This window comes from Cynocephalus volans, chromosome 11 (assembly GCF_027409185.1).
Source record: "Cynocephalus volans isolate mCynVol1 chromosome 11, mCynVol1.pri, whole genome shotgun sequence".
NCBI classification, from domain to species: Eukaryota; Metazoa; Chordata; class Mammalia; order Dermoptera; family Cynocephalidae; genus Cynocephalus; species Cynocephalus volans.
This window is the reverse complement of record NC_084470.1, coordinates 68,021,143-68,047,726: the sequence shown is the minus strand read 5'-3', so window position 1 is coordinate 68,047,726 and position 26,584 is coordinate 68,021,143. Positions and strand designations below refer to the sequence as shown.

The following is a 26,584-nucleotide window of genomic DNA, read 5'->3' as shown; positions in this document are numbered from 1 at the left end:
AAAAATTAGTGTACAATTATGTAACCACCAAAATCTAACTCATAGGGGATATGTTAATTACAGCTCAGTTTTAGGTTGAGAATATTTTGAAATGAATGCATGACACAGAAATGTATGCACAATTTGATATACACACAGAACCAAAGAATATGTAAAGAAACAGTCCAAATTAATATTAGTAAGTGGTAGGATTTGAATGATTTTGCAGATGTTTAATCTTTCTTTCCTATTTTCCATATGTTTGAAAGTAAGCATGCATCACTTTTTACAAATAATAAAAGTCTCTTAAAAGTTCTGAAGGGGGGATGAAAAACAATGGCTCTTATTTTGAGGCTTCTGTGTTACCATCTAATGGGGCTTAAGAGAATATATAGGAGCTTTTTTAATTTTATTGTATTTCCCAAGAGCACTGGGGCCACATTCATCCTTGATTTCAGGATAATTAAACATGACATGTTGATACTTGATCAACATGTGATCACAAATATTCTTTTGATTTGAGCAAAAGACTGGAAAATAAGACTGAGATTAAAACGAGGGGTGGCGGTACTTCCAAAATGGTGGTAAAAGGAGTTTAGCAAATTCTCTCCCCAGAAAGCAATAGTAAAACTGGAACAATAACCATTTCAAGACTCTGGAAATCAACTCATACAACAAATTGAGAAGCATTTATTCAAAAAAAGTTACTGAACCTTGGGAAGAAGTTTAGAAGCCTATGGCACTTTAGCCTGGGTCTCCTCCTCGCTCCACCTCTAAGCTCTCTCAATGCAATTGTGAAAATCAGTAGCTTTATTGCCAGCGGGGGCTGACTTGATTTGGAGTACAGTGTGGAAAAACTCCGCATTTCTGGGTATGTTGTAAACTTAGCAATATTGGTGGCATACAAATAGGGAAGGCCAACATCACAGGTGTCCTGAGGTTGAGATCCTGAGGCTAGGTGTTTGAGTGGAGGATGTCTGCAAACAGGCATGAGGGATCTTTTTGGAATGATGGGAATGCTGTACAACTAGATTTTGTTGATAGTTGCATAACTCCTTAAATGTACTAAAAATCTTTGAATTACACACTAAAAATAGTGAATTTTATGGCATGTAAATCATACTTCAATATAGCTGTTTTTAAAAGGGGGATCAAATGATATTCAGAGAAAAGTTCCAAAAGCACCAGTTATTAATTTAAAATAATATGTGTAAAATATGCATTGTAATGAATGTTAATTATAAAAAAAATGAAAAAAAGGTGTTTTAATATGCATATTAAAGTGTCTTAGGCTCAGAATTGCTATTCTTCTCTACTAAGGGCAAAAGTATCCTCATTGAATTTAAACTTCAGTAGAAGGTATCCAGGAAAAACTAATGGAATAAAATTCCTCATGGTTATTGTGAGGCATTGGAATGAATGTATAAGGGAGGCCATGGAACCGTCTTCTATTGGCGTTTAATTGTCAGTACACAGCCATACTGGCTATGTACTTAAACACCATTGCACATATTTATGGATGCTATTTTGCAGTGTCACTGTTTCCTTGTAACTATACCTAAAGTTATTTGGTAGCCTTACTGAAAATGTGCACTCAAATTTGGTAATTTTTAGAGCATGATAAGGAAAAATAAAAACCATTTTAGCTTTAAGAACAAATGATTTTAGTAAATGAATCCAGTCATCAGAAGTCTGACATCAATTTTGCAAGTTCATTCTAACCTGAAATGAACATTCACAAAGAGTTGTAAATGATACAGAAGAAAAGTGAATAGGTAATCTTAATAGATGAGTTTATCTATACTCTTGGATGGTTGCTACTATTTACTGAAGTTCTCACTGAGGTTCCCATTGTGAAAAAAAAATTGTCAAAGATGAAGATATAAAAGTGAATTGCAAATTGAATTGAAAAGTAATTTTACTTTCAAGTGGTTTGCAAATGTAGATGTTAAGTTTGAAATGAATGTCGTTAATGACCATAGCTGGGAGAGTTATACACCTGCTGATCATTAGATTATTATTATAAATGAGGTTGATTTTCCTGTTGACTACCCCATTTTTTCTCAACATGGTCTCATTACTTTTTCTATCACATTGCTGACCCATAGCTATGAGTGCTTGCTTATGGGTATAACTATATTAACTCATATTTGGTTTTTAAAAATGCATCTTTAAGTACAAGAGGAGTAATGCTTGTCTTTTCCCTTTTTGTTAGGTCACAGGAGGTTTTAGATGGTGAAAATCAAGCCTGTATTACAAGTGAAGAGCTGTTTTACAAACAGCCTTCCTTACAGCAACTAAATTGTCCCCAAAAAAGCACATAAGCATAATGAAGCTTTTAAGTAGTCACACATATGCATTTATATTCTCTCTCATGAATGACTAATTTTAATTTTTTTAAAGTAGCAATTCAGCTTGCTTTCAGAACTATTTAAGCTTAGCACATGATTTTGTTTTTCCTCCCAAACCAACTATTCTTGATTATGAGATAGGGAAGGTTTGCATATTTATCTTTGTAAAGACAGTAGCATAAGTCCTCATCACCATATGGGTGCCTTAGTCCTAATACCTCTGTCCTAAGTGGGGCACGTGATCATTTAGAAATCCTTCCAGACATCAGAGCCATAAAGGTTAGATTTAACTGAGAACTATTTTGTGCAAACCAAAACCTGACTTCCACGAGGATAAAGTTCATGCTGTTCACCTGTTGTGTAGTTCCTATTGCGCTTTACAGCCTAGGGACCTGCCTCTCTTAACAAATGTGTTGGATTACATTGAAAGATCCACTGCAGCAGAGGAACGAATCTTTCTTTTGACTTTTCACACAATTTTCTGGAGTCTTCTGTCTGGAATACTCTTCTTCCAGAGATATGCACATGGTTCCTACCTTCATCTCATTCAGCTCTTAGCTCAAATGGTGTCTTCTGTGAGAGGGTTTTCCTGCCTACCTTTTCTAAAATAATACTTCCCACCCCTGTCACTCTCTGTCAACTTGCTGTGCTTTATTTTTCTTCATACTCCTGATTAGGAGCCAAGATACTATATGTGAACTTGTTTATTTATTACTATCTTCCCTATCCAGAGCACATGCTTCATAAAGGTGGGGACTTTGTTTTATGCGTTGTGATATCCCCCCAGTATCTACTTTCATGCATGGCACTAAGTAGGTTCTCAAAATAGACAAGCAAATGTATAACTCTGGTGGGCTTTATAAAAGGCAGCTCAGCAGATATTTCCTAATTCACTACATACCTATGAATTCTGTGAGAGTCCTTTGACAACCAGGATATGGTCTCAGCCCTTGGGGAGCTTACTGGCTAGTAGAAGAAACAGATTGTATATAACAGCCTACAATGACACCCACACTTTTTTCTTTTTAACCAAGACTCGATGCACCAGGATAAAAGATGTCATGGCCTACATCCCCACCCATTCCCACTTTCCAGTATGGAGGCTGGGACATTGATAGAGGATTATGTGGCTGTATGAGCCATTCAAGTTTTAGTTATTAGAATAGTGCCCTATACCACCAAGGTCATGGGTTCCGATCCCTGTACAGGCCAGCTACAAAAAAAAAAAAAGTTATTAGAATGGTAAGAGCTAAAAATCCACAGAGTTCACTAACCAATTCACAGCCACCCAAGTTGATAATGCTTAGAAATTAGGTAGAGCTTTCTGTGTGCCAGGCACTGTTGTAAGCATTTTTCATGTATTCGCTTATGCAATCCTTACATCAATCTTATAGGTACTATTATTTTCCATGTTTTACTGTCAAAGAAACTGAGGCACAAGAGGTTAAGTAGCTTGACCAGGAGTATTACACAGCTAATAAGTGGTGGAGCCAGGATTTGAACCCAGAAAGTCTGGCTTTTCAAAATTATTGCTCTTAACCATTATGGCGTATTTCTGCTCCTGTTGATAATGATTAGTATGAAGTAATAACAATTTATTACTGAAAACTAAGAATAACATTACTTGAAAACTACAGCCAACTCAAGACAACACAGATAATGAATTTGTGATAAATTGTCCTTCCCCCAAATTTCAGAAATTATACCACCCTTGTGCTTGCACATGTGCACACTAGAAACTTTGCAAATTGCCAAGCCTTTCAGGGCAGTGAGACTTCTTTGTGGAAGTTAGAATGAGAGACTTCTTTAAACTCTAGAATGAGCTTGAGAATACCAAATTCTAGTAACCCTTTTAAACTCAATTAGAATGTTACTACTACCAAGTGGTAAAACTGAAATATAAGGGACTCCATGTTATTCACCGATGAAAAGAAAAGAAAAGATTTGCATATTTGCATCAGTTTATGGCCCATAAAGTGGACTATAGTCACTGACCTAGAACACAAAAGGGGAATGAAAAAACTTGAATAATAGAGGTCAAAAAACATGTGGTAAGTCAAAGAATAATGTGATTATCTTTAATCGGGATATCTGAGATGTTTCTAAGGAGGAGGTGGCATTTCAACTCAAACTGTGATGGATGACTGTAATTTTGGTTGGCATAGGAAGGAGAGAAGGGAATTTCCAAGGGAAATGCATAAGCAAAAGCCATGAAAATAAAAAAGGATGGAGTATGTTTAGATAGCTGCATGCATGCTGGTGTTGTCATTGTGGCAGCCCACTCTGGTGCCCTCTGTCATGTCCTCTGGACCCACCTCTGCTGTCAGCTGTAGCTGTGGTGGACAGTTTGGTGAAAGTGTGCTCAGGTGCATCCCAGGGCCTCCTTGATGCTGTGGGAGCCCACTCTACCACGGACAAGCACAGTCTGGAAATATGGAGAGTTAAGAATCCCAGAGGCTACCCTTAACCAGTAGAGCCTGCAAGTCAGTGGGTATGTGCTCCCACCCCCCACTCATCAGGCAGTCAATTCTGTGAGGGGTTCTTTACATGTCTCTATGGATCCTGGTGCAATGGAGCCCCTGTGCCTGTAGTGGTGTTGTTGATAGTGCATCCTTATGTTGGTTTTCCCTCCTTTGTTGTCTTCCTGCTCCCTCATTTATGCTTCATGAGATTACCTCTCAAACTACAGGCAACTACATTCTTATCTTAGACTCTCCTTTTGGAGATGCACTTCCTAAAGAGGCTGCACAACACAACCAAATACAGTAGTTCCCCCTTATCCATGGCTTCTCTTTCCAAGATTTCAGTTTCCGAGGTTTCAGTTACCTTCAGTCAACCACAATCTGAGAACATACAATGGAAAATTCCAGAAATAAACAATTCTTAAGTTTTAAATTGCATGCTGTTCTGAATAGTGTGATGAAATCTCATGGCCATCCCCCTCAGTCCCACCCAGGATATGAATCATCCCTTTGTCCAGTGCCTCCACCCTGTATACACTACCCACCTGTTTGTCACTTAGTAGCCACCTCACATCAACTGTCATGGCATCACAGTGCCCATGTTCAAGTAACCCTTATTTTGCTTAATAACGAATGGTCCCAAAGTGCAAGAGTAGTGATGTTGGCATATTGTTATCATTGTTCTATTTTATTATTAGTTATTGTCATTAATCTCTTACTGTGCCTAATTTATAAATTAAACTTTATCATAGGTATGTATGTATAGAAAAAGACATAGTATATACAGGGTTCAGTGCTATCCATGGTTTCAGGCATCCACTGGGGATCTTGGAACATACTCCCCACGGATAGGGGGACTACTGTACATGAGATAGCTCAAAGGACTGGATTCCAAATGGACTCAGAAGAATCAGAGACCTTAGCCAGTAGCGAGTTTTATTAATGATTTAGAGAATACAAGTTGTGATATACACATGAAGCAAAAGGAGTTCCAGGACTGCTCTTGCAGCTCTCCAGTCCTTTCTAAATGCACTTTGGCTCAGATTTAAAAGATGATTCTCCAAGCAATACTTGAGGGAGTACTGCTTACCCAAAGAGAGCTGTTTTGGACATTTTATACATTTATAGATTATGTGACATTTTCCAGGGAACCATGCCCCCATGAGCCCATGGATTCCAGGTTTGCTAACCATAAGCAATCCTAGACAGATCAGGTACATCCTGCAATAAACATTCCATTAAGAACATTTCCTATAATAAATACCATTAGTGTATTTGCCAGGAGGTCAGTCATGTTTACAGGGAGCTTTGGCTGGTCACCTTGCTTTTCTGGAATGCTCTTTAGTAAAGTAAATGATTACAGGCCTGCTGCTCTCCCTTTTCTTCCTAGTAAGCATACAACCTTTTAAAAACACTTTGCCAGGCAACTACTATCCTCTGCAATTTTCAGATAGACTTCTAAATAATTTATTATTATTCCTCTTGTCTTATCATTTTAGGCTTTAATAGATTTCCTGGCTCTGCCACTTACTAGCTATGAGACCATGAACAAGTTGCTTCATGTCTCTGAGCCTCTCGCTACATTGGTAAGATGTGAATGTTAATTTCTGTTTCAGAGAGTTGTTGGAAGGAATAAATGAGACAACATTGGTGAAATGGAGAGCAGTTTCTGGCACGTGATAGGGATTTAGATGTTGCTCTTCCATTTCCTGTGGTTTTTCTAACTATTTGTAATTACAGCCTTGATATCTTCCCTACTGAGATCTTCTTGGTATCTCATGTTAAAACTACCAGCAGCCAGCCTTGGCTTTATTCTACAATTCCACTCTTCCTCTCACACCAATTCTGACATTCACTTCTGGAGTCCCAGTGCTAACCCCCTGGTTTCAGTCCTGCACACTTTGTTACCTGAGGCCTGACATGAGCATAGGGAAATGTGGTGAAAGGTGATACTGGAGTAGTGGATAAGGGTCAAAATTTGGGGGTCCTTGAATAACAAAGTAAGGAACTTGGATTTTGTTATGTAGATTGTAGGGTGTCAAAGAATAAACTGGAGCCAAGGGGTGATATTCAGTTTCCACTGCTGGTCCACGTGAAGAATGGACTGAGAGATAAAAGATTGGCAGCAGGGAGACCAGTAAAGGAGGGTATTCCATATAACAGATGAACTGAAGGAGCATTGCAGCTGTAGAAAACCAGAGAAAGGAATAGATGTTAAACTACTAGGAAAGTGAATTTGATAGGATTTGGCAGCTGGTTGGATTGGTGAGCCCAGATGTTCAGGATGGGGAGCAATCCGTGACTCCCAGGGGTTCTCACTAATAACTGAAAGGATTTTGAGTAAGTATAGGAAGCCTGTAGTGAGGTAAAAGGTGACCCCCAAGAACATGGGAATGAGGAAGATAAGATCAGCCTCTGAGCTTTTAATTGTAAGATAATAGTTCTTGGAACAGAACTTTTTTACCTATCTAAAGGAAGAATTTGTCAATGGGAAGATAATCACACGCACACACAAAAGGCAAACATGGGCTATGTTTATCCAAACACAGTGTAGAGTAGGAGTCTTAACCACCAGGTATTAAATATTTTGTTCCCAAGAGGAAAGATCATCTTACTATATATAGATGTGTTTATAGGTACCAGCTGCTCCCATCCCCCCCCCCAAAAGTAAACATGTGGTTAGAATGTGGATACTGGAATTAATTAAGTCTTAGTTTAAATCTGGACTCTGCTAGATTGTGATTTGGGGAAAGTCACCTAATCTTACTAACTAAGCTCCAGTTTCCCCGTCTGTGAAATAGAGATAATAATAATATAAGATATGGTTTATGGAAGGATTAAATGGGGTAATGCATATAGAGTGCTTAATACAGTGTCAGTGTATAGAAAATGTTCAATAATGAGTAGATATTTAATAATAATAATATCTTTTCTTTGGAGAATGCATACATCAGGTACTGAAGTGTAAGTCAGTTGTTCTGCTTATGTACTATGTAAACATAGGTTTTTTTCTTTAGATGAATTACAACATTCCAGCTGATTACACTCCAGTCTTTCTAGCTTAGAGATTATCCTTTCAGGAGGCTTACATGGAATGATAGTTGGAAGGCACAAATCTATGACCTATTGGAAGACAGGATCCAGAATGAAATCCAGAGTGAAGGAGTGAGAAAGGAAGAGAAGTGAAAGGGGACATGGCTTTCATCAGATAAATAAGTATTATACTGAAAGCATTTGGCTGTGGGTCTCACTACACAGTAAACAGAAGAGACACCAGGGCACTCTTGTCACTGCTGTAGCCACCTAGCCCAGTGTCTGCCAGGTAGGGGTCTCTCAGAATACACTGGTGAATGTATAGTATAGTATAGTATAGTATAGTATAGTATAGTATAGTATAGTATAGTATAGTATAGTATAGTATAGTATAATAGTATACTACATATAGTATACTAGCCTGGTATAGGGGTCAGCATACAGTTGAATGACAGAAATGGCAGTGGATTTTAAGTTTAAAGACAGAATTTTAACACCTGCCTCTTCTACTGACTAGCTGTATGTCTATGGACTAGCAGCTTACTTAGTTTTTAATGACTAGTTTTCTCATCTATAAAATGGAGAAACAAAAGTGCTTAAAAAAAAACTACTTAAGAATAGTTCATTTTTCTTCTCACACTGCATAGTGATTTCCACGTCTTAGCCACTTTCATATCCCCAGTGTCTTGTATTGTACTACCAAGGCATTGCTGAATGTTAGCTTAATGAATTAATGGATCAGGAGGAAAATTTAAGTGGGAGACCTTCAAGTCAAGCAGTTCCTAGTGATGACAGGCTGCAAAGTAGGACTGTTTATATAAGTTGTTAAAATGGAATAGAGATATTGGTTGTCATAGAGGAAGATGTTTTTGTTTAGATTAAATCTTATTGTCTGTGTGGATGTAACCTAGAATAATGGAAGAAGAAGAAATTGCGACCTGTGTGCCAAAGTTGCCCAAGAATATGAAGCAATGTCCTAAAGATCAGTAGATGAGTAGATTAGTATTGAGTAGACTTAAGAGAAAATAGTTTTTAATGTTTTAAAGTTTAAAAAATGTTAGTATCAACATGGAATAAAAATCAAAGAAATTAAAGTATATATAGACTGTTTACCAATTATATGCTAGGTCATACAACGTCTTATTAAATTTTTTTAAAAGAAAACTTTACAAAGTATGTTCTCTGACCACAGTGGAATTAAATTAAAACTCAATAACAATGCAATATATAGAAAAGACCTTGAGCCATAGCAGGACTGAGTAATAAAAAGGGAAAGAAGTCACAAACTACCAATATCAGGAATGAGAGAGGTGTTACCACCCACATCCTACTGATGTTAAAAAGATAATAAAGGGGATAAGAAGAGCAGTGTTATAGCAATAAACACAACAACTTTATATGAAAAACACAACTGAAAAAAGAAAAATTAGAAATCTGAATAGTCCTATAATCTATTGAAGAAATTTCATGTATAAGTAAAATCATCCCATAAAGAAAACTTCAAACTTAGGTGAATTCTATTAATGTTTAAAGAAGAACTAGCACCATTTTTAAACAAAATCTTTCTGACAACAGAAAAGGAGGAAATATTTCCCAAATCATTTTATGGAATTGGCTTAACCCTTTTATCAAAACCTGACATAGATATTACAAGAAAACTGTAGACCTATGTCCTTCACGAACATAGGTGTAAAAATACTCAACAAAATACTAGTTCAATTGAAATTTACCCCAGGAATGCAAGATTGGTTTCATATTTGAAAATCAGCCAGTATAATTCAACGTATAGACAGAATAAAGGAGAAAAACAATAGGATCATTCCAATCAGTGCAGAAAAGTGTTTGACAAAACCCTCACCCTTTTATGATCGAGGAGAACAACCTCTAAAAAACTAGGAATAGAAGAGAAAGTCTTCAATCTGATAGAGGAAACCTACATTAACATCATACTTAATAGAGTATAGTGAATACAGCCCCCTATGACTGAGAACAAGGCAAAGGTGTCTACCCTTATCGCTTCTATTTAGTATTTACTGAAGGTCCTAGCCAATGCAGTAATGCAAGAAAAAGAGATGAAAGGTATAAAGTTCGAAAAAACAGAAGTAAAGCAGTATTTACTGAGTACCCAATTGTTAATGTAGAAAATCCTCAGGAATCTACAAAACAACTACTAGAACTCATGAGTGAATTAAACAGGGTCACAGGAAACCAGATCTATATACAGACAATCAATTGTATTTCTATATACTAATAGCAAATGACTGGGAAATGAAATTTTAAAATTTATTTTCAATTGTGTCAAAAAACTAAGTACTGAGGAATAAATTTAACAAAAGATGTGCAAGACTTCTGACATGAAAACTATAAAACATTATGAAAGAAATTAAGCAAGGCCTAAATAAATAGAGATGTGAATTGGAAAACTCAATACAATCCAAGTTAAACTCTCAGCAATTGTTTTTATAGAAAATGATAAATGGATCCTAAAATGTATACAGAAAAGCAAAGGCCAAACAAACCTTGAACAAAACCAAAGTTGAAGAGTTTCTTTACTTGCTTTTAAGACTTACTATAAAACTACAGTAATTAAGGTAGTTCATTATTGGTATAAGAATGAACAAATGGATCAATTAAAAAGAATGGATCAAGTCCAAAAGTAGATTCACACACACACATACACACACACTCATACACACACACACACACAAATATGTATGATCAACTGATTTTCAACAAAGTATCAAGGCATTTCAATGAGGAAAGAAGGGTCTTTAATAAATGGTGCTGGAACAACTGGATAAATGTACAGAAAAAGAACTCTACCCTCTACCTCACACAATACATAGAAACTAATGTGGAATGGATCATAGACTAAATGTAAAAATTGAAACTATAAAGTTCTACAGGGAAGCATAGGAAAGTATTTTCGCATCTTTAGTCTAGGCAAGGATTTTTTTTCAGGACACAGAAAGTACTAGTTTTAATGATGATAAACTGGGCTTCATGAAAATTCAAACTTCTGCTAATCAAAAAGCATCTACATCAATCTGTATAAATGGTGAAGAGTCTTTTATGTGCTATTCTTGATACTTTTCTGTAAGTTGGAAATTATTTCCAAATAAAAATTTTAAAAAGATACCATTGAGAAAATAGGGAAGAAAATATTCACAATACATATATTTGACAAAGAACATGTATCCAAAATATATAATGAACTTTTACAATTATAAGAAAGCAATCCATTAAAAATTGGGCAAAAGACTTAACAGATACTTCACAAAAGGTGATATACCAGTAAACATATATAAAAGTGCTCAATATTGTTAGTCTTAGAAAGGGCAAATAAAAATCACAGTGATATCCGTTTCATACCCACTAAAACTGACTAAAATTGACCATCCGATAACCCAGAAGTAGGCGAGGACGTGGAACCACTGCAACCACTTTGGAGAGCTGTTTCCAAAAATTATACAAATGTCTCCCCTAATGACTCAGCAACCCATTCCTAGTTATTTATCAAGAGAATGAAAATACATGCCTACCAGAAAATGCTACAAGCATGTTTATTCAGGTTTTATTCATATGAAACCAAAACTGGAAACAACTCAAATGCACATCAACAGGAAAATGGAGAAATAAAATGTTGTATATCTATACCAGACTAAGCAATAAAAGAAATAAAGAACTATTGATATATACTACAACATGGGTGAATCTCAAAAACGTCATGTTAAGTGAAAGAATCCAGTAACAATAGAGTATATTCTATATCATTCCGTTTATAAGAAATTAGAGAACAGACAAAATTTATCAATGGTGGTAGAAATCAGAAGAGTGATTGCCCATGGGGTAAGGATTGACTAGAGGGGGCCAGGAGGGAACTTTCTAGGATAATTGACACATGCTGTATTTTGATTGGAGTGGTGATTACATGGGTGTATACATTTATCAAAACACATGAGATTGTACAGTAAAATCTGTGCATTACAGTTACACAAATTTTACCCCCATGAAGAAATAAAAGAGACCGCAACTATTTTTATAATATCCATTCGTCACGTAGGATAGAATGGGAGCCCTCGAATGGCTTCCTATTGTGAACAGTAAGCTTATAAACTGCTTACCTTGGCATCAAGGACCTGTACAGTTTGACTGCTCTTACCTACCCCTTCTAGCTTGTGTCTCTCCCTTACATACCAGGTCCTAGCCTTGCTAGGTCCACTGTCTGAAGTAGGTCATTTCTTGGTATTTTTCAGTTCAGCCTCTTATTGTTTCCTTCACTACATTTAGGATAACTTGCATTTATTTTGTCTATGCTTTTTTCACCTGCTTTTTCCAATGGAGTAGAAGGTCTAGGAGGGTAGAGATGTTGTCTTTTTCACCATTGTATCCCTGGTGCCTGACTCAGTATTTGTTGAATGTGTGAATGAATGAATGTTCCTATAATTCCATATGCCAATGAAGTGATAGTATACTTAAACACTCCTATTTGGAGTTTGATCATTAACAATGTAGGTAAAAATTATGCAGTCTTATCCCTACAAGCACAGCAAACATTTAATAAGACTGTCACAGATGAGTTTTTGGTTAATGCAGCTATTCGCTTTGTTCCCTTTCCCTTTCCAGAATCCCTATAGTCTTTCCTTTTATTTTCCTAATCAGAACTTCTTACAGAAGAGACCTAGTATCATCCCTGATGACAATGTCTTCCAAGCGTATTTGACCTTCTACTCCTTTAGTAAAAAATATTTGTGTACACCTACCATATAGGCATATTTATTTATTTTGGAAACATATACTATACGATGAAACATACACAAAAAGAGCATTTTTAAAGGATGGGGTGAAAGTTCTAATATGTTCTTCCTGCCCTTCAGTGCATGGTTGTGTATTACCCCCCTATCCCCCACATGTGCTCATTCTACTTTGAAGTCATGGCCTGAAGGTAAATGCAATACTACATTTACTTATACACCTAAGTGTAATACTGCAGTAGTGTTAAGACTTTGGCATGTTAAACCTTAGCTCTGACTCTGGATTGAAAGCCTTTATTGCTTTTTAAATGAATTTATGTTATCATTTTAGGGCAGGTAGGGTAAAATTTTTAGGTCTGGGGCATACTATGAAATCATCTCACCTAATTTTTACTGTATTCTTAATATTGTTTAATGATAGTTTTTCCACAAGAAGATATGTAGAGTATTTTAGAGGGAAGCAATAATGAAATTAGGAATGTCGGAAGGAGAAAGCAGGGAAGTTATAGAAAAGGCTATGTTGATTTTTAAAATAGTTAATTACACTATAAATATTGACAACTGTATTTGAATGAAATGTCTCCTTGGGCGATTGCTATTTATAGAAAATTAGCAGTATGGTGCTTTTAGACAAAGTTGCCAAAAATGGGAAAAATCATTTATTCTCAGATAAAAAGACAGTCTTTAAGGGAGCATCAATTCTACTATATAGCAGCCTTAGACAGGTTTGGAGACTTTAAGCCTGCTGTGTTACCTCTGAGACCTAAAGGAAGCAGAACATAAAAATGAGCCTCTATCAATTTGAAGCAAACCTAATCTCTGTGATCATGGCTGTGGTCTAAATCTATTAAATATGTTCAAATTCAGTGTCCTTGGTATCACTGCAGGTTGACCTGACTAGTGAGCAATAAACTTGTGTGTTATAATTCTGGTTGGAAGAGATGTGCTTAGGAAGTGAAACCGACAGTCAGTGTTTTGTGTCTGTCTCTAAACAGACTAAGAGCCTATATAAAATGACAGGTGCATTTTTAGGGAAAGAAACCCATAATGTTTTCCTATTTAGTAGGTGACAGTATGTCCCAAGATAACACAAGCTTAAGGGGCTGGAACAAGCATGGTTATTAAAGGCTAGCAGTTTCTCAGTTCATACAAATTGAATTTTTTCATAGGCTAGAGGACTGTGGAAATCTAGGGTAGAGCACTGAAATAAATTAACATATTAAGTGAATTTATATATTCAGGCTTGTAAGCACTGAATTTGAGGGAGAAATTTTATTACTTCTTGAAAGAAAAAGGCAATTGTTAAATTCTGTGTTTGATCTCCGTGTTGGAAAGGATCTATATGATAAATTATATCATTTTGATGATTATCCAAAGAAGTGGTTACTAAATTGATAAGAATTATTCACACTTCTGTCTCTTTTTTCAGAATTACTGATTTGGGGAACATCAAAAGAAGGTTGTATTTATCAACGGTCCATAAGGAACTATCCTCAACCCCTCTTCATGCAAAAATCCCACTCTTCATGATAAAGCGCAAAATTGTAAGTGTCATATGAATGTTGCCTAAAATATTAAATTCAGTTTTGCAGACATTAATTATGGGCCTACTCTGTGTGTGAGGCACTTTGTTAGTATCATGGTGCTATGAAAAAATGAATTAAATTCATGCCCTCCCTTGAAAGAACTTAAATTCTACTAGGTAGAAGACTATAATTATTTGAACACCTATAATATCTCCAAAACTGTGATAGGAAGCACAGTGCAGAGAGAAAGTGCTATTGGTACTGTGAAAAGGAAGGAACTCCATCTGACTGCAAGATGAGGAAAGGCTTCATGAAGGTAATAGCACTTAGAGTGGACTTAGAAGGACTGTAAGATTTTGACAGAGAGCGATGGGAAGCTAGGATTTCAAGCAGAAGGAACAGCATGGGCAAAAGCATCGAGGGTGGAAAGTGGTACATCTTCGGAGAACAGAGAATGATTAGTCATTGTTGCCAGATTAAAAAACAGCCTCAGGGAAACATCAGTCCTGCAGTACACCTGTTGCGTAGCCTCTGAAGGACCTGATTTGTGACTAGTATTTCTCCAACTTCAGTCATTTTGATACTACTCTCAGTGTCATGTTTGTGTTTACCTGCTCTAGTGTGCACTTAAATTTATTTTGAAAGAAAATTTTATATAACTCTTATAAATGGAAAACCAGTGTAATTTTCCAAAAATAAAATATAAAAATAAACATACTGAAAACAAAACAATATTTAAAGTCTAGCTAGGTACTGTTTTTTGTTTAAGGCTCTATCCTGAGGTCTGCTCTTTGTTAAAAAGAGTTTATGAAGGATTAGATACACATTCAAGATTTTTCTCCGTGGCATAGGTAGGACTGAAAGAAAACTGATAAAGGGAAATTTTTATTCCGTGATCCAGAGTCATTTAATGCCACTCCTCTATACCATCTAAAATCATTTCACAAATGGTGCATGTTCCACTCTTTGGGAACTACTGACAGGGAAAAGGAAGCCATTAAAGCTTTTGGACTGGGGAAGGAACACAGTCAGTTCTATGCTTTGGGAAGATTAATCCAATAGTGATATTTGCAATTATTCAGAGGGGTGGAAAGTGGAGGTGAGGAGACTATTTGCAATAATCCAGATTAGGGTTAGTTAAGGACTAGGGTGGTAGCACTAGAGGAATGGCTGTGAAGCAACATCAGAAACTTATAGTCAAATGAAGTAAGACATATGTAAACAGACCTTTTCCATACAATGTGGTACATGCTATGAGAGCAAAACCACAGTGAACTATGGACCACAAAGAGGGTGGGTGGTCAGATAAAGCCCTCTGAAGAAGGGGATGCCTGAAGTGGGCCTTGAAGGATGAGGAGATAACCAGTTTGGAAGTGGGGGGAGGGTTCCTAGAAGAGGAAAAGGTACATTAAGAGTAGCTGCATGAGGTGTGCAGGCAAGTCCAGTAATCTGGTATTGCTGAAGAGAGACCAGGATGGGGAGAAATGGGTAAGGCTAGAGAAGTAAGAGGGGCAACCTCTTGACAGGCCTTGTACTTCTAGCCAGGTAGTCTGGACTTTATCCCATAGGCAATAGGGAGCCATTGAGGGGCTTGCAGCAGGAGTAACATGGTCAGATTTGCAATTCAGATAAAACATCACTGTGGAGGATGAGTGAGAAGAATATGAGACATTCAAGTTGAGATACACATACGTTGGAGTCCCAGAAAGAGGGAGGTCTGGCCTGGATATTTGGGCTTCTTCAGCATGGAAGTGGTGGTTAAACTCATGAGAATGGATGAAGTTGCTTGCAGAGTGAGAGTGAGTACAGAACAGCAACAACAACAAAGAGACTAGAGGAGGAAGTCCAACAGCCTGCCAATATAAGGGATGGGCAAAGAAAAAAGAATCCATAAAGGGAAGGACAGTAACAAGAAAGCAATGTGAAAGGGTAGTGCAGTATCATGGAAACCAAGGAGGTTTCCACAAGGGAGAATAGTCAAGATTGGAAAGTGGGGATCATGGCAATCAAGAGGAACTTCACTGAGAAGTTCTGGTGAGTCAAGAAGGAGGTAGACCACTGAGCTAAGAGAATGGGAGGTGGAGACATCACACGCATGCTGACCATTTCAGATCCACTGGGCTTGGTGTTTGAGTAGACATAAGTAAAGAAGAGGAATCAAACATAGCTTTGGAGATTGGCAGCCCTGTAACTGATAGGAGCTGGGCTGTAGAATGAACTTATGGTTTCTGTTTGAAGTGGAATTTTTTTTTTGTAATCCATTTAGTTTATAAATGGTCAAAGATTAAATTTGAATTCTCCAGTTATTGAAGTTAACTCATTTAAGACATTAAGGAAAATACCTTGCAAATAAAATTGTGCTCATCCTCTTGTGTTTAGGTATTGATTTCTTTATTTATGTAAGATTGTTTAGTGTTCAGTGTTAGATGGTTTCCAAGAGTTAAAGCATGTGTGAAATCAATACACTATTCTATGTGTGGTTAATAAATCAAATTTGTCATTACCTTGCTTCCATGAGTTCAGTCACCCTTGTCAGTTAACTAATTCTGAAGTCTCTAGATATTTCATTAAAATCTAAAGCGATCATTATATACATGACTATAATCCACACACACAGTGTTCATTGATGGGAATTCAGTATTTGAAAATAAAGTATTGTCTTTCTATTACAAGTAAACCACACAAATATCTTGCTGAGAAAGGAAGTGAACTTGACTGAAAGGTCTTTCATATTTGATAAATGATTCTTTCAGATGAATATGTGTTGTGTGCTAACAGTGCCAGGTGTCTAATGTCATAAGAAATTTAGTATTTAAGCTACAAAGCTATAGTTGGTACTGTGGAGCAATGTTTTCTAACCCTTTTCAACTCATCTGTCTATCTCATCTTCCCACTCCTGGACAGATGTCTCAATAGAGAATATGAAAGAAAGGAGATGCAGGCAAGAATGTTTTATGTAGTTGTTAAAAAAAAAAAAAAAGTGGTATGAAGAAATCAAACTGGTGACTATCTTAGATGACTTCAGCTCGTGCTATGCTAAATTTTAAAAAGCAAAATAGTCACAACATATCTAGAACTTTCCTTCTGAATGTAGTTAAATCTAGAACAAATTGCTCACTTATATTTGAGGCAGTCCTAAACAATAAGCAAATGGCATTTGTTTCCATAGTATTCCCTACAGGCCTGTATGCTAACCCAGTGAGATCATCAAGTCATAATTACTTGTAATATTTTCTAATCATTCTGTATTTTGTTACGTAGATAGCATATAAATAATATTTGGGGCATAAGAATATAGAATTTGGGATCTGACACTTACTCATTTTGTGATCTTGTGCAAGTTTCTGTGTTCATTTTCTTCATCTATAAAATGCAGATAATATGAAGTGTACACACCATTAAGGTTGTTGTGGAGATTTACATGAGTTAATAACCATGAGGCTTTTAGAACAGTGCCTGGCATAGAGTAAGCTGTAAGCATTATAGCTTCTATTTGCTATTTAGAGGATACTTCTTTCAGGAAGCCTTCTATGATTTCCCCTCTGTGGATTAGATATTTTGGACATAGTTGACCATTGCCATTCATGGTTTCTGAACCCTCATAACACATCTCCATCCTGCGCTTTAATCATCTGCTTACTGTCTTTCATTAGACTATAGGTGTGTCTTATTTGGCTTTTATCCCAGTCCCTATCAGTACATGGTACATAGTTAAGTGTTCAATAAATGGTTGTCGAACAAATTGACAATTCTTAATATGCCTGCAGATATGGGAAATAAAATAGGCTTTCTAAATGTGCCCCGTGTTCCCACAAATGTCTAAGAGTATTCAAGCTAGTTTTAAGAAATTTAATTCTAAAATTCTCTCTCATTTATCCTTAGTTTCCTCCCTATCCAAGAGTTGCTTGGAAGCAGAGAGTCTTTCCTTTCCACTGCTAATATACTCTATTCCCAGTGATCCCTTCTTACATTAAAGCTGAGTTGTGTTTTAAGAGAATGTTCTACAGAAAGCAGCAAGGTGGCAGAGAGCACACCACCCATTTAAGACACCATCCCCAGGGGCCTCCCTGGTGTTGGTGTGGTATTGGCCCCAGTTCTTTGCTTTTTGCCAAAGCACTCTTCACTTCTTCCTGATGTTTAGGAATTGGCAAATATTTTGGTGGTAAACTTCAAAAGCATTCTAAAAGTATTTCAGCTAACATTTAAAAATTTGGAGATTTCATATAAAAATCCTAATTTCTGGCATCTTTTGAAAAAAAAAAAGAGAATATTTGTCAACATTGAGTCTACTTTCTTGCACAGCAAGCTGTCAGCCAGAGTTGAGAAGCAACTGCACACTTTTAAGGGAGCTGTAAGCCCTCATGTAAAGTTGAATCCTTTCAACTCATAAGGCATGCAAGTACACACAGACTCTTCCTGCTTCACTCATTTAAGTTATTGGCCTAGGGCCTCTAGATACTCAGTTTGCAAACCCTGATATAGACGATAATTGTCAAATGGTCCACTTTGCCTTGGTTCTTTATCTAAAGCCTTTGGGTGGCCAGAGGCAGCAAATAAAGTTAATATTCTTATAGCAACACCAATATTATACTTATATACAGGCAACTTTCTCTTCCTATTACCTTTAAGTGTTTAATTTTTCAAATAAAATAATTTATTTTACATATTATTCTTAATTATGAAGATTCACTTTAACATTCAAGTTAAAACAATTTATACTTTTAACTTGGGTTTTCAAAGGCAAGAACAATTTTAAAAATTAATAACTATCTGATTAAACAATGGAAGTACCCACTTAGTCAAGACTCACTGGAATCAATCTTACATCTTCTTAATATAATTTTAATTAGTTGGTGATGATGTCAGATGAACATCAATGTCTTGCTACCAAAATATGCATTAATGTATAGTAAACTAATTTCATTTTAATAGAAAGCTCAATTATGAAATATCATTCAAAGTAAACCATTCATTGGAGATATGACAAACTGATATGATAAATTACAATTCCAAAATTGTTAATAACCTTTATGCTCAAATACACAGTGTTTGTCATTTAAATGGATAAAATTACTCTTTAGGCATTGTACCTTTGAGCCACAATTCTGATGAAATATGTTATAGCTTTTATTACAAACTGGAGATATGGTATAATGTTTTTTAAACTTCCCCTCAAAGGTCATTTATCTCACAGAGCTAATGATTTGGAAGTTTTGGGTTTTTAACAGTATCTAATTTCTTTAGTGTTATTTAATGAGAAGGAAATGGAGGAGGCAGATTTATTCAGACACATGGTTATTTAGAGATACATTCTAGATACAATTAATGAATGTCTCAATGAAACCATTCTAACCTAGAATCTACTGTAATGTTTATGGTACTTGTTTTAGGGTTTGTAAATGTTTTCATCTCATCTCATGTGCATGTCATTTAAAAATATCTCTTTTTCTCTCTACTCACCTGTCAATATAATATGAGTGCTGAAGAGATTTGGGGAAAGGAGAGCTGGCTCATGCCTTTCTCTTCTGATCCAGAATGGTTAAGTAGGCACAACTATTACAAAAGAAGTTTGTTCTGGAAAATAGATGATTACCCAGCTCTAGGGTCACCCCATTTTCAAATCATTTGAACAGAAAGGATACTGTTAGGGTTGAACTGTGGTCTCTGAAGCTAGACTGTAGGCATTTCAATTCTGGTTCTGTTACTTCCTGGCTGCAGGCTTTTAGGCAAGTCAGTTAATCTCTCTGCTCCAATTTGTTCAGCGGGTTAGACAGTGACAATAATAGATCCTGCTTAATAGAGCAGTTGTCAGGATTAAATGAGTTATGACTTAAAATAGTGCCAAGTTCATAGTAAGTGCTCAGTTAATGTTAGTTGACATTGCTATTGTCTTTTGACATGAATCATGTTTATTAAATTGTACATATGGTATTATAATAAATTTCTGAACTTAAAGTTTATTTCAATTAGTAAATATTTATTGATCCCCTGCTGTGGGCCAACATCTATGCCAGATTTTATGAATCTGAAAGTGAATGACACTTTGTCTTTCTCCTCAAGGAGATTATAATATGGCAGAAGAAGCAAACATATAAACAATTACTGATAATGGGCTATGGTAAATACCAGATAAGTCTTATGAACCAAGTGCTACTGAAGGAAAATATTAAACTTGTCTAGCCAAGTTGGGATGGTTGCAAGGAAATTAATTTTCCTTTGGAATAATGTTTAAGACTCTTTTGCTAAAGATATCAAATCCACAAATTCAATAATATAGTAGTCACAATGTTCAGCATATAATAAAAATAAAATTGCTAGATATGCAAAGTGGAAAAACATGCCCCATAAACAGGGTGTAAAAAAATCAGTGAATAGAAACAGATCCAGACATGACAAAGATGATGGGAGGAAGAGATGGGGCTTTAAAACAAGTATTATAAATATATTCAAATATTTAAAGGAAAATATGAACATAATGAGAGAACAAATGGGGAACCTCAATAGAGAAATGGAAATTATGAAAAGAAATTAGTATTCAAGAACTAAAAAAAATATAATATCTGAAATGAAAGATTCACTGCATGGGCTTAACACCAGTGATGGGCTTAACACCAGCTTAACTGGACAATATCAGTAAAATTGAAGTCAGTAATATAGAAACTATCCAAACTGAAGCACAGGTGGGGGGGGAGCTGAAAAAAAAAATAACTAGAGTCTTAGTCAACTGTGACACAATATCAGCCAGTCTAATATGTGTGTAATTGGAGTACCAGGAGACAAGCAGAGAGAGACTGGAAGAAGAAAATTAAAAGAAGAGTTGAAATTTATTTGAAATTTAAAAAATATAAAGATTCGATAAGCTCAACAAACCATAAGCTGAGAAACAGACATATGCATGCACATACAAAAACCACACCATGGTAAATTATAACCAAGTTGCTGAAAATCAGTGATAAAGAGAAAAATTATGAAATCAGAGGGAAAAAATACATTATATGACAGAGAACAGTGGTAAGAGCACCAACTTCCCATCAGAAACAATGCAAGTAAGAAGACAGTGGAATGGGGGGAGAGGGGGACTTATCAATCTAGAATACTTTATTCAGTGAAAATAGTCTTCAAAAATTGGAGCATAATAACATTTTCAGAGTAAAATACCTAGAGAATTCATTGACAGCAAACTGACACTACAAAAATATTAAAGGAAGTTCTTAAGGCTGAAAAAAATATATACTAGATAGAAATTTGGATCTAAATCAGAGAATAAAGAGTACCAGTATTGGTAAATATGTAGATAAGCCTAAAAGAAATTATTCATATCATAATTTCTTTAAAAGTGTTTGATTCTTTAAAGAAAAAATAATCGAAATATATTATAGAGTTTATAAACATGTACTCATAGAAGTAAAATATATGACAATAACACAAGCAATGGTGGAGATGGTAGTATACTTTCATGAGTTTCTTGTCCATAAGATAGTCTAATATCATGCAAAGTTAGGTTGTGATAAGTTAAAGACTTATATTGCAAACTCTATTGCAAGTATTGAAAAAAATAAAACAAAGAATTATAACTAACCAGCAAATGAAGAGGTTAATGGAACACTAAAAATATTTTCAGTCAAAAGATTGTAGGAATAGAGAACTGAACAAGGAACAGATGGGACAAATTGAAAACAAAGAGCAAGATTGTAGCATTAAACTCAACAACATCAAAATAATTACATTAAGTGGAAGTTGACTAAACCCTCCAATTAAACATCAAAAATTGTTAGATCAAATAAAAAGCAAGACACAGTTGTATGCTGTTTATAAGAAATGCACATTAAATCTAAAGACACAGATATGTTACATATAAAAAGATGGTAAAGATATACTATGTAAATACTAATCATAAAAAAAAGCTAGAGTACATATATTAATAGCAGACAAAGTAGACTTCAAGACAAGAAATGTTATATAAAGAAGGATATTTCACAATGTTGAGAGGGTTAAATCATGAGAAAGATACAACAATCCTAAATGTTTGCACACCTGATAACAGAGCTCAAAATGCATGAAGCAAAAACTAACAGAACTAAGGGGAGAAAGATAAATATATAAGTATAGCTGGAAATTCAAGACTCCTCCCTCAGAAATTGATAGAAAATCACTAAAGATATAGACTGGAAAAACACTATCAATCTGACTTTTGACATTTATAAAATATTTTATCTAACAAACTATAGAATACACGTTTTTGAGTATACATTGAACATTCACCAAGATATATGATATGTTAGGCTATATTAATCTTAACAAGTTTTTAAAGATTGAAATCATGCTAAGTATGTTCTGTGATGTGACTACAAGGGAGTTAAATCAGATAGCAATAACAAAAAGATAATTGGACAGTTCCCAAGTACTTGAAAATAAAGTAACATCTAATTAATCTGTAAGTCAAACAAAAAATTACAGGGATATTAGAAAATATTTTAAGTGGTTTTAAACTATGATGAAAACAAAGCATACCAAAATTTGTGGGATGCATGTGAAGCAGTGCTTAAAGGGAAATTTATAGCTTTTAATGGTTACATTCAAAAACAAAAAAGACTTAAAGTCAATTATATAAGCATCTATCTAAAACAAAAGCTAGAAAGACAAGCAAATTAAACTCAAATATGCAGAAAGATAGAAGTAATCATAAGAATAAATCAGTGAAATTAAATATAGACAATAGAGAAAAATCAATGAAACCAAAAGTTGGTTCTCTGAAAAGATTAGTAAAAGTGATAAACTACTAGCTACTCTGATAAAGAAAAAAAAGACAGAACTTACGTATTACCAGTATCGAGCATGAAAGTGGGGAAAACGGAAAATGAGGGAATATTATGAACAATTGCTTGCCAATGAATTCGATAACTTATATGAAGTGGAAAAATTCTTTTAAAGACACAAATTACTAAAATTGATACTTGCTATGATTTGAATGTCCCCTACAGAACTGATGTTGAAATTTAATTGCTATTGTGAGAGTATTAAGAGGTAAGACCTTTAAGAGGTAATTAGGTCTCAAGGTCTCCACCTTCATGAATGGATTAATGCCATTATGGCAAGAAGGGGTTAGTTATTATGGGTGTGCATTCCTGATAAAAAGTTTGAGCTCAGCCCCTTTCTGTCTCACATGCTTACTTGCCCTTCACCATGTTATGACACAGCACGAAGACCTTCAGGAGATACCAGCACCATGCTCTGGAATTTCGAGGCTCCAGATCTGTGAGCCAAATAAACTTATTTTCTTTATAAATTACACAGTCTGTAGTATTCTGTGATAGCAGCAGAAAATGACTAAGACAATACTAGAGAAAATAGAAAATCTAGATATCCTTATATCTATTTTTAGAAAGTGAATTTGTAATTAAAAACATTCCCACAAAGAAAATCCAGGTCCAGATTTCTTTACAAGTAATTCTGCCAAACATTAAAGGAAGTAATAACACCAATTTTAAGCACTTCTTTCAGATAATAAAGGAGGAGGAACATTTCCCAACTCATTTTATAAAATGAGGCCACCATAATTCTGATACCAGTTCTCTAAAGAACTATAAATCTTTTTCCGGCAAGAACATGAACACATGGGTCCTTAACATCATGGCCAAGTGGTATTTATATACCAGGAATTCAAGGTTGGTCTTACATTTGAAAATCGATCAGTGTAATTTATCACATTAATAGAATAAAGGGAGAAAAATGATATAATTATCTCAACAGATGAAAAAAAGTCACTTGACAAAAATTTATTAGCCACTCATAATATTCACATGAAACTGGAATAGAAGGAAACTTCTTCAACCAGGTAAAGGGCCTTTATGAAAAATCTGCAGCTAAATTATACTTAAAGGTGAAATACTGACTGCCTACCCGCTAAGATGGGAAGCAAGTCAAGGACAGCCATTCACTCTGACCACTTCTATTCAACATTGTATTGGAGGTCCCAGTCTGTGCAAAAAGATAATAAAAAATTTGAAAAAAAAAAAAAGTATGGATTGGAAAGGAAGAAGCAAAGCTTTCTTTGCAAACAACATAATCATCCATGTAGAAAATTGTAAGGAATTTAGAAAAACAAAACAAAACCTACTAGAATAAATGAGTTTAGCCAAAATCAATTGTATTTCTATATACCAGCAATAAACAATTGAAATTTTTGTTTTAAAAATATTTACAGTAGCATCAAAAATATGAAATTCTCAAGACTAAATTTAACAAAATAAGTACCTTTACACCAAAAACTGTAAAACATGCAGAGAGAAATTGAAGAAGACCTAAGTAAATGGAGAGATATACTGTGCTTATGGATCAGAAGACTATATTTAAGATGCCAGTACTTTCCCAACTGATCTGTAGATTCAATCCAGTCCCAATCAGAATCCCAGTAAGCTTTTGTTGAAGAAATTAACAAGCCAACTAAAAAATTTATATGGAAATTTAAAGGACCTAAAGTACCCAAAACAATTTTCAAAAAGTAAAACTTACACCTCATAATTTCAGGACTTATAAAACTACAGTTATCAGAACAGTGTGGTATTGGCACAGATATCAATAAAGAACAGCTTTATTGGTAATAGCCAAAACCTTGTAATAACCTAAATGTTCAACAGTAGAAGAATGAGCAATCAAATTGCGGTATATTCACAGAGGAGAGTACTACTGAACAAACAAGAATACACTACCAGTACACACAGCACTGATGAACCTCAAATATTATGCTGATTGAAAGAAGCCATTTACTACGATTCTATTTATATAAAGTTCCAGAACAAACAAAAGTAACCTAAGGTGAAAGTTATCAGTGGTTGCCCCTAAAAGGGGTGAGTGCTGGAATTGATTGGGAAACTGTGCAGGTTCTGTCTGTGATGATTGAACTGCCTGTATCTTGATGGGTGTGGTATGCAGGTATATGAAATGGTCAGGATTAATTGAATTGTACCCGAAACATCTGTGCAATTCATGGTATGAAAGCCAAAAAGAATATATGTTAACAATGATTGAGCATTTACTATATTCCAGGCACTATTATAAGTGCTTACCTGTATTTAAATATTTAATTCTGACAACTCTATGAGGAATGTATCATTATTGTCACCATTTTACAAATGAGAAAAAGGAGGCACAGATAGTGTAAGGAACTGGGAACACTTCAAAGTTACTTCAAAAAGTTTATGGAAAGATTCTTATTATCTTTCAATTCTATTTTTCTGTGAACTTTTTGAAGTACCCTCATATACAACTAATAAGTGGTGAAGCTGGAATCCAAACACAGACAGTTTGGCGCCAGAGCCCAAACTCTTGCAAACACAGACAGTTTTTCTCCAGAACTCTTAAGAAAAATATATTTTGAAGAAGCCATAAGTAGCATTTAGCTAAAGGAAGTTGCCAGGCAGATTAAAGAATAGAATACTGAATGAAAATAATTTCCAGTTCAAAATTTGAGAAGTGGAATATTTCAGGATAATGGAGTTAGGTCTCAAGATGTAGCCATATGAGTGGATTACATAGTAAAGAGGAGAGGAAGGCTTTTGAAATAAAGGAACTTAAGGTACTGTTAGGGTGTTGAGCAGGATGGTAGAGTGCAAGATGAACCTGTTCCCATCATTTTTCAGGAATGTGTGCAGAAGACAGTATGGGTGTGTCTGTGGGAGTAGAAGGAGTGATCAGGGAGTGATTTGAAGGTTGATGAAGCTAAAAGGGTATGAAAAATGATAGGATTCAAAATCAGAAATGCAAACCCTGTCCCAATGCCGCCCAGCCCCTTGGCTTCAAAATGGAGGGCTGTTTAAGCATAAATGAGCTCCATAAGTGAAATTCAACTCCAGAGTTGAAGGGGAAGTAATATCTCAGAAAAAACTAGGTTTCAGTTAAGGAAAGGTATATTGGACCCTCAGAAAAATATAGAAGGTGTAAGTGCTCTCCACAAGTACGAATTTTAGAGGGCACAGTGAAAGGAAGGGCGACGTGACGATTAGCCAAGAGATAGGTGGGCCTGCTCTTTCAGGAGGAGTCAGCCTGCTCAGTATGGGTAGGAAGCGGGAGGCAGAGGTGGATTGCTGAGAGAGCATAGTGCTGATATTCCTACAAGGAGCTTGCCCTTCCTTGGTTCAGCCAAGAGCTGCCTCTGGCAGCTCTGGCAGCCCCATCCTCTCCTCCTCACCTCTCTCCATGAAAGGACTTACCATGATTTGCTTTTGTGAGGGAAATTGTTTTTAATACAGTAGTAATAGATAATTGCCTCTCCTAATCACATGAATATAAAATTGCAATTTCAATCTCTGCTTACACCACTTAAATACAGTGTGGTAGTGGTAGAGATGAAAAAGGTCATTTTAAATTGACTTTCTATTGAGAAATTAAAACTAAGGAGAAAATTTATTTTTAAAGGCATAAAAATAAACATCCTAAAACCCTGTTCTTTGTATACCATTGTAGGAGCATGAAATCAAAAT

The 26,584-nt window shown here is 35.5% G+C and overlaps 1 protein-coding gene across 1 annotated transcript in view; it reads left to right on the top strand.

Annotated features, from left to right (window-relative positions):
• CFAP20DC (CFAP20 domain containing) overlaps positions 1 to 26,584 on the top strand; it is a 261,842-nt gene that overhangs the window by 92,062 nt on the left and 143,196 nt on the right. The window contains 1 exon segment of the mRNA XM_063115058.1: positions 14,009 to 14,123. Coding sequence (XP_062971128.1) covers positions 14,009 to 14,123 — 115 coding nt within the window.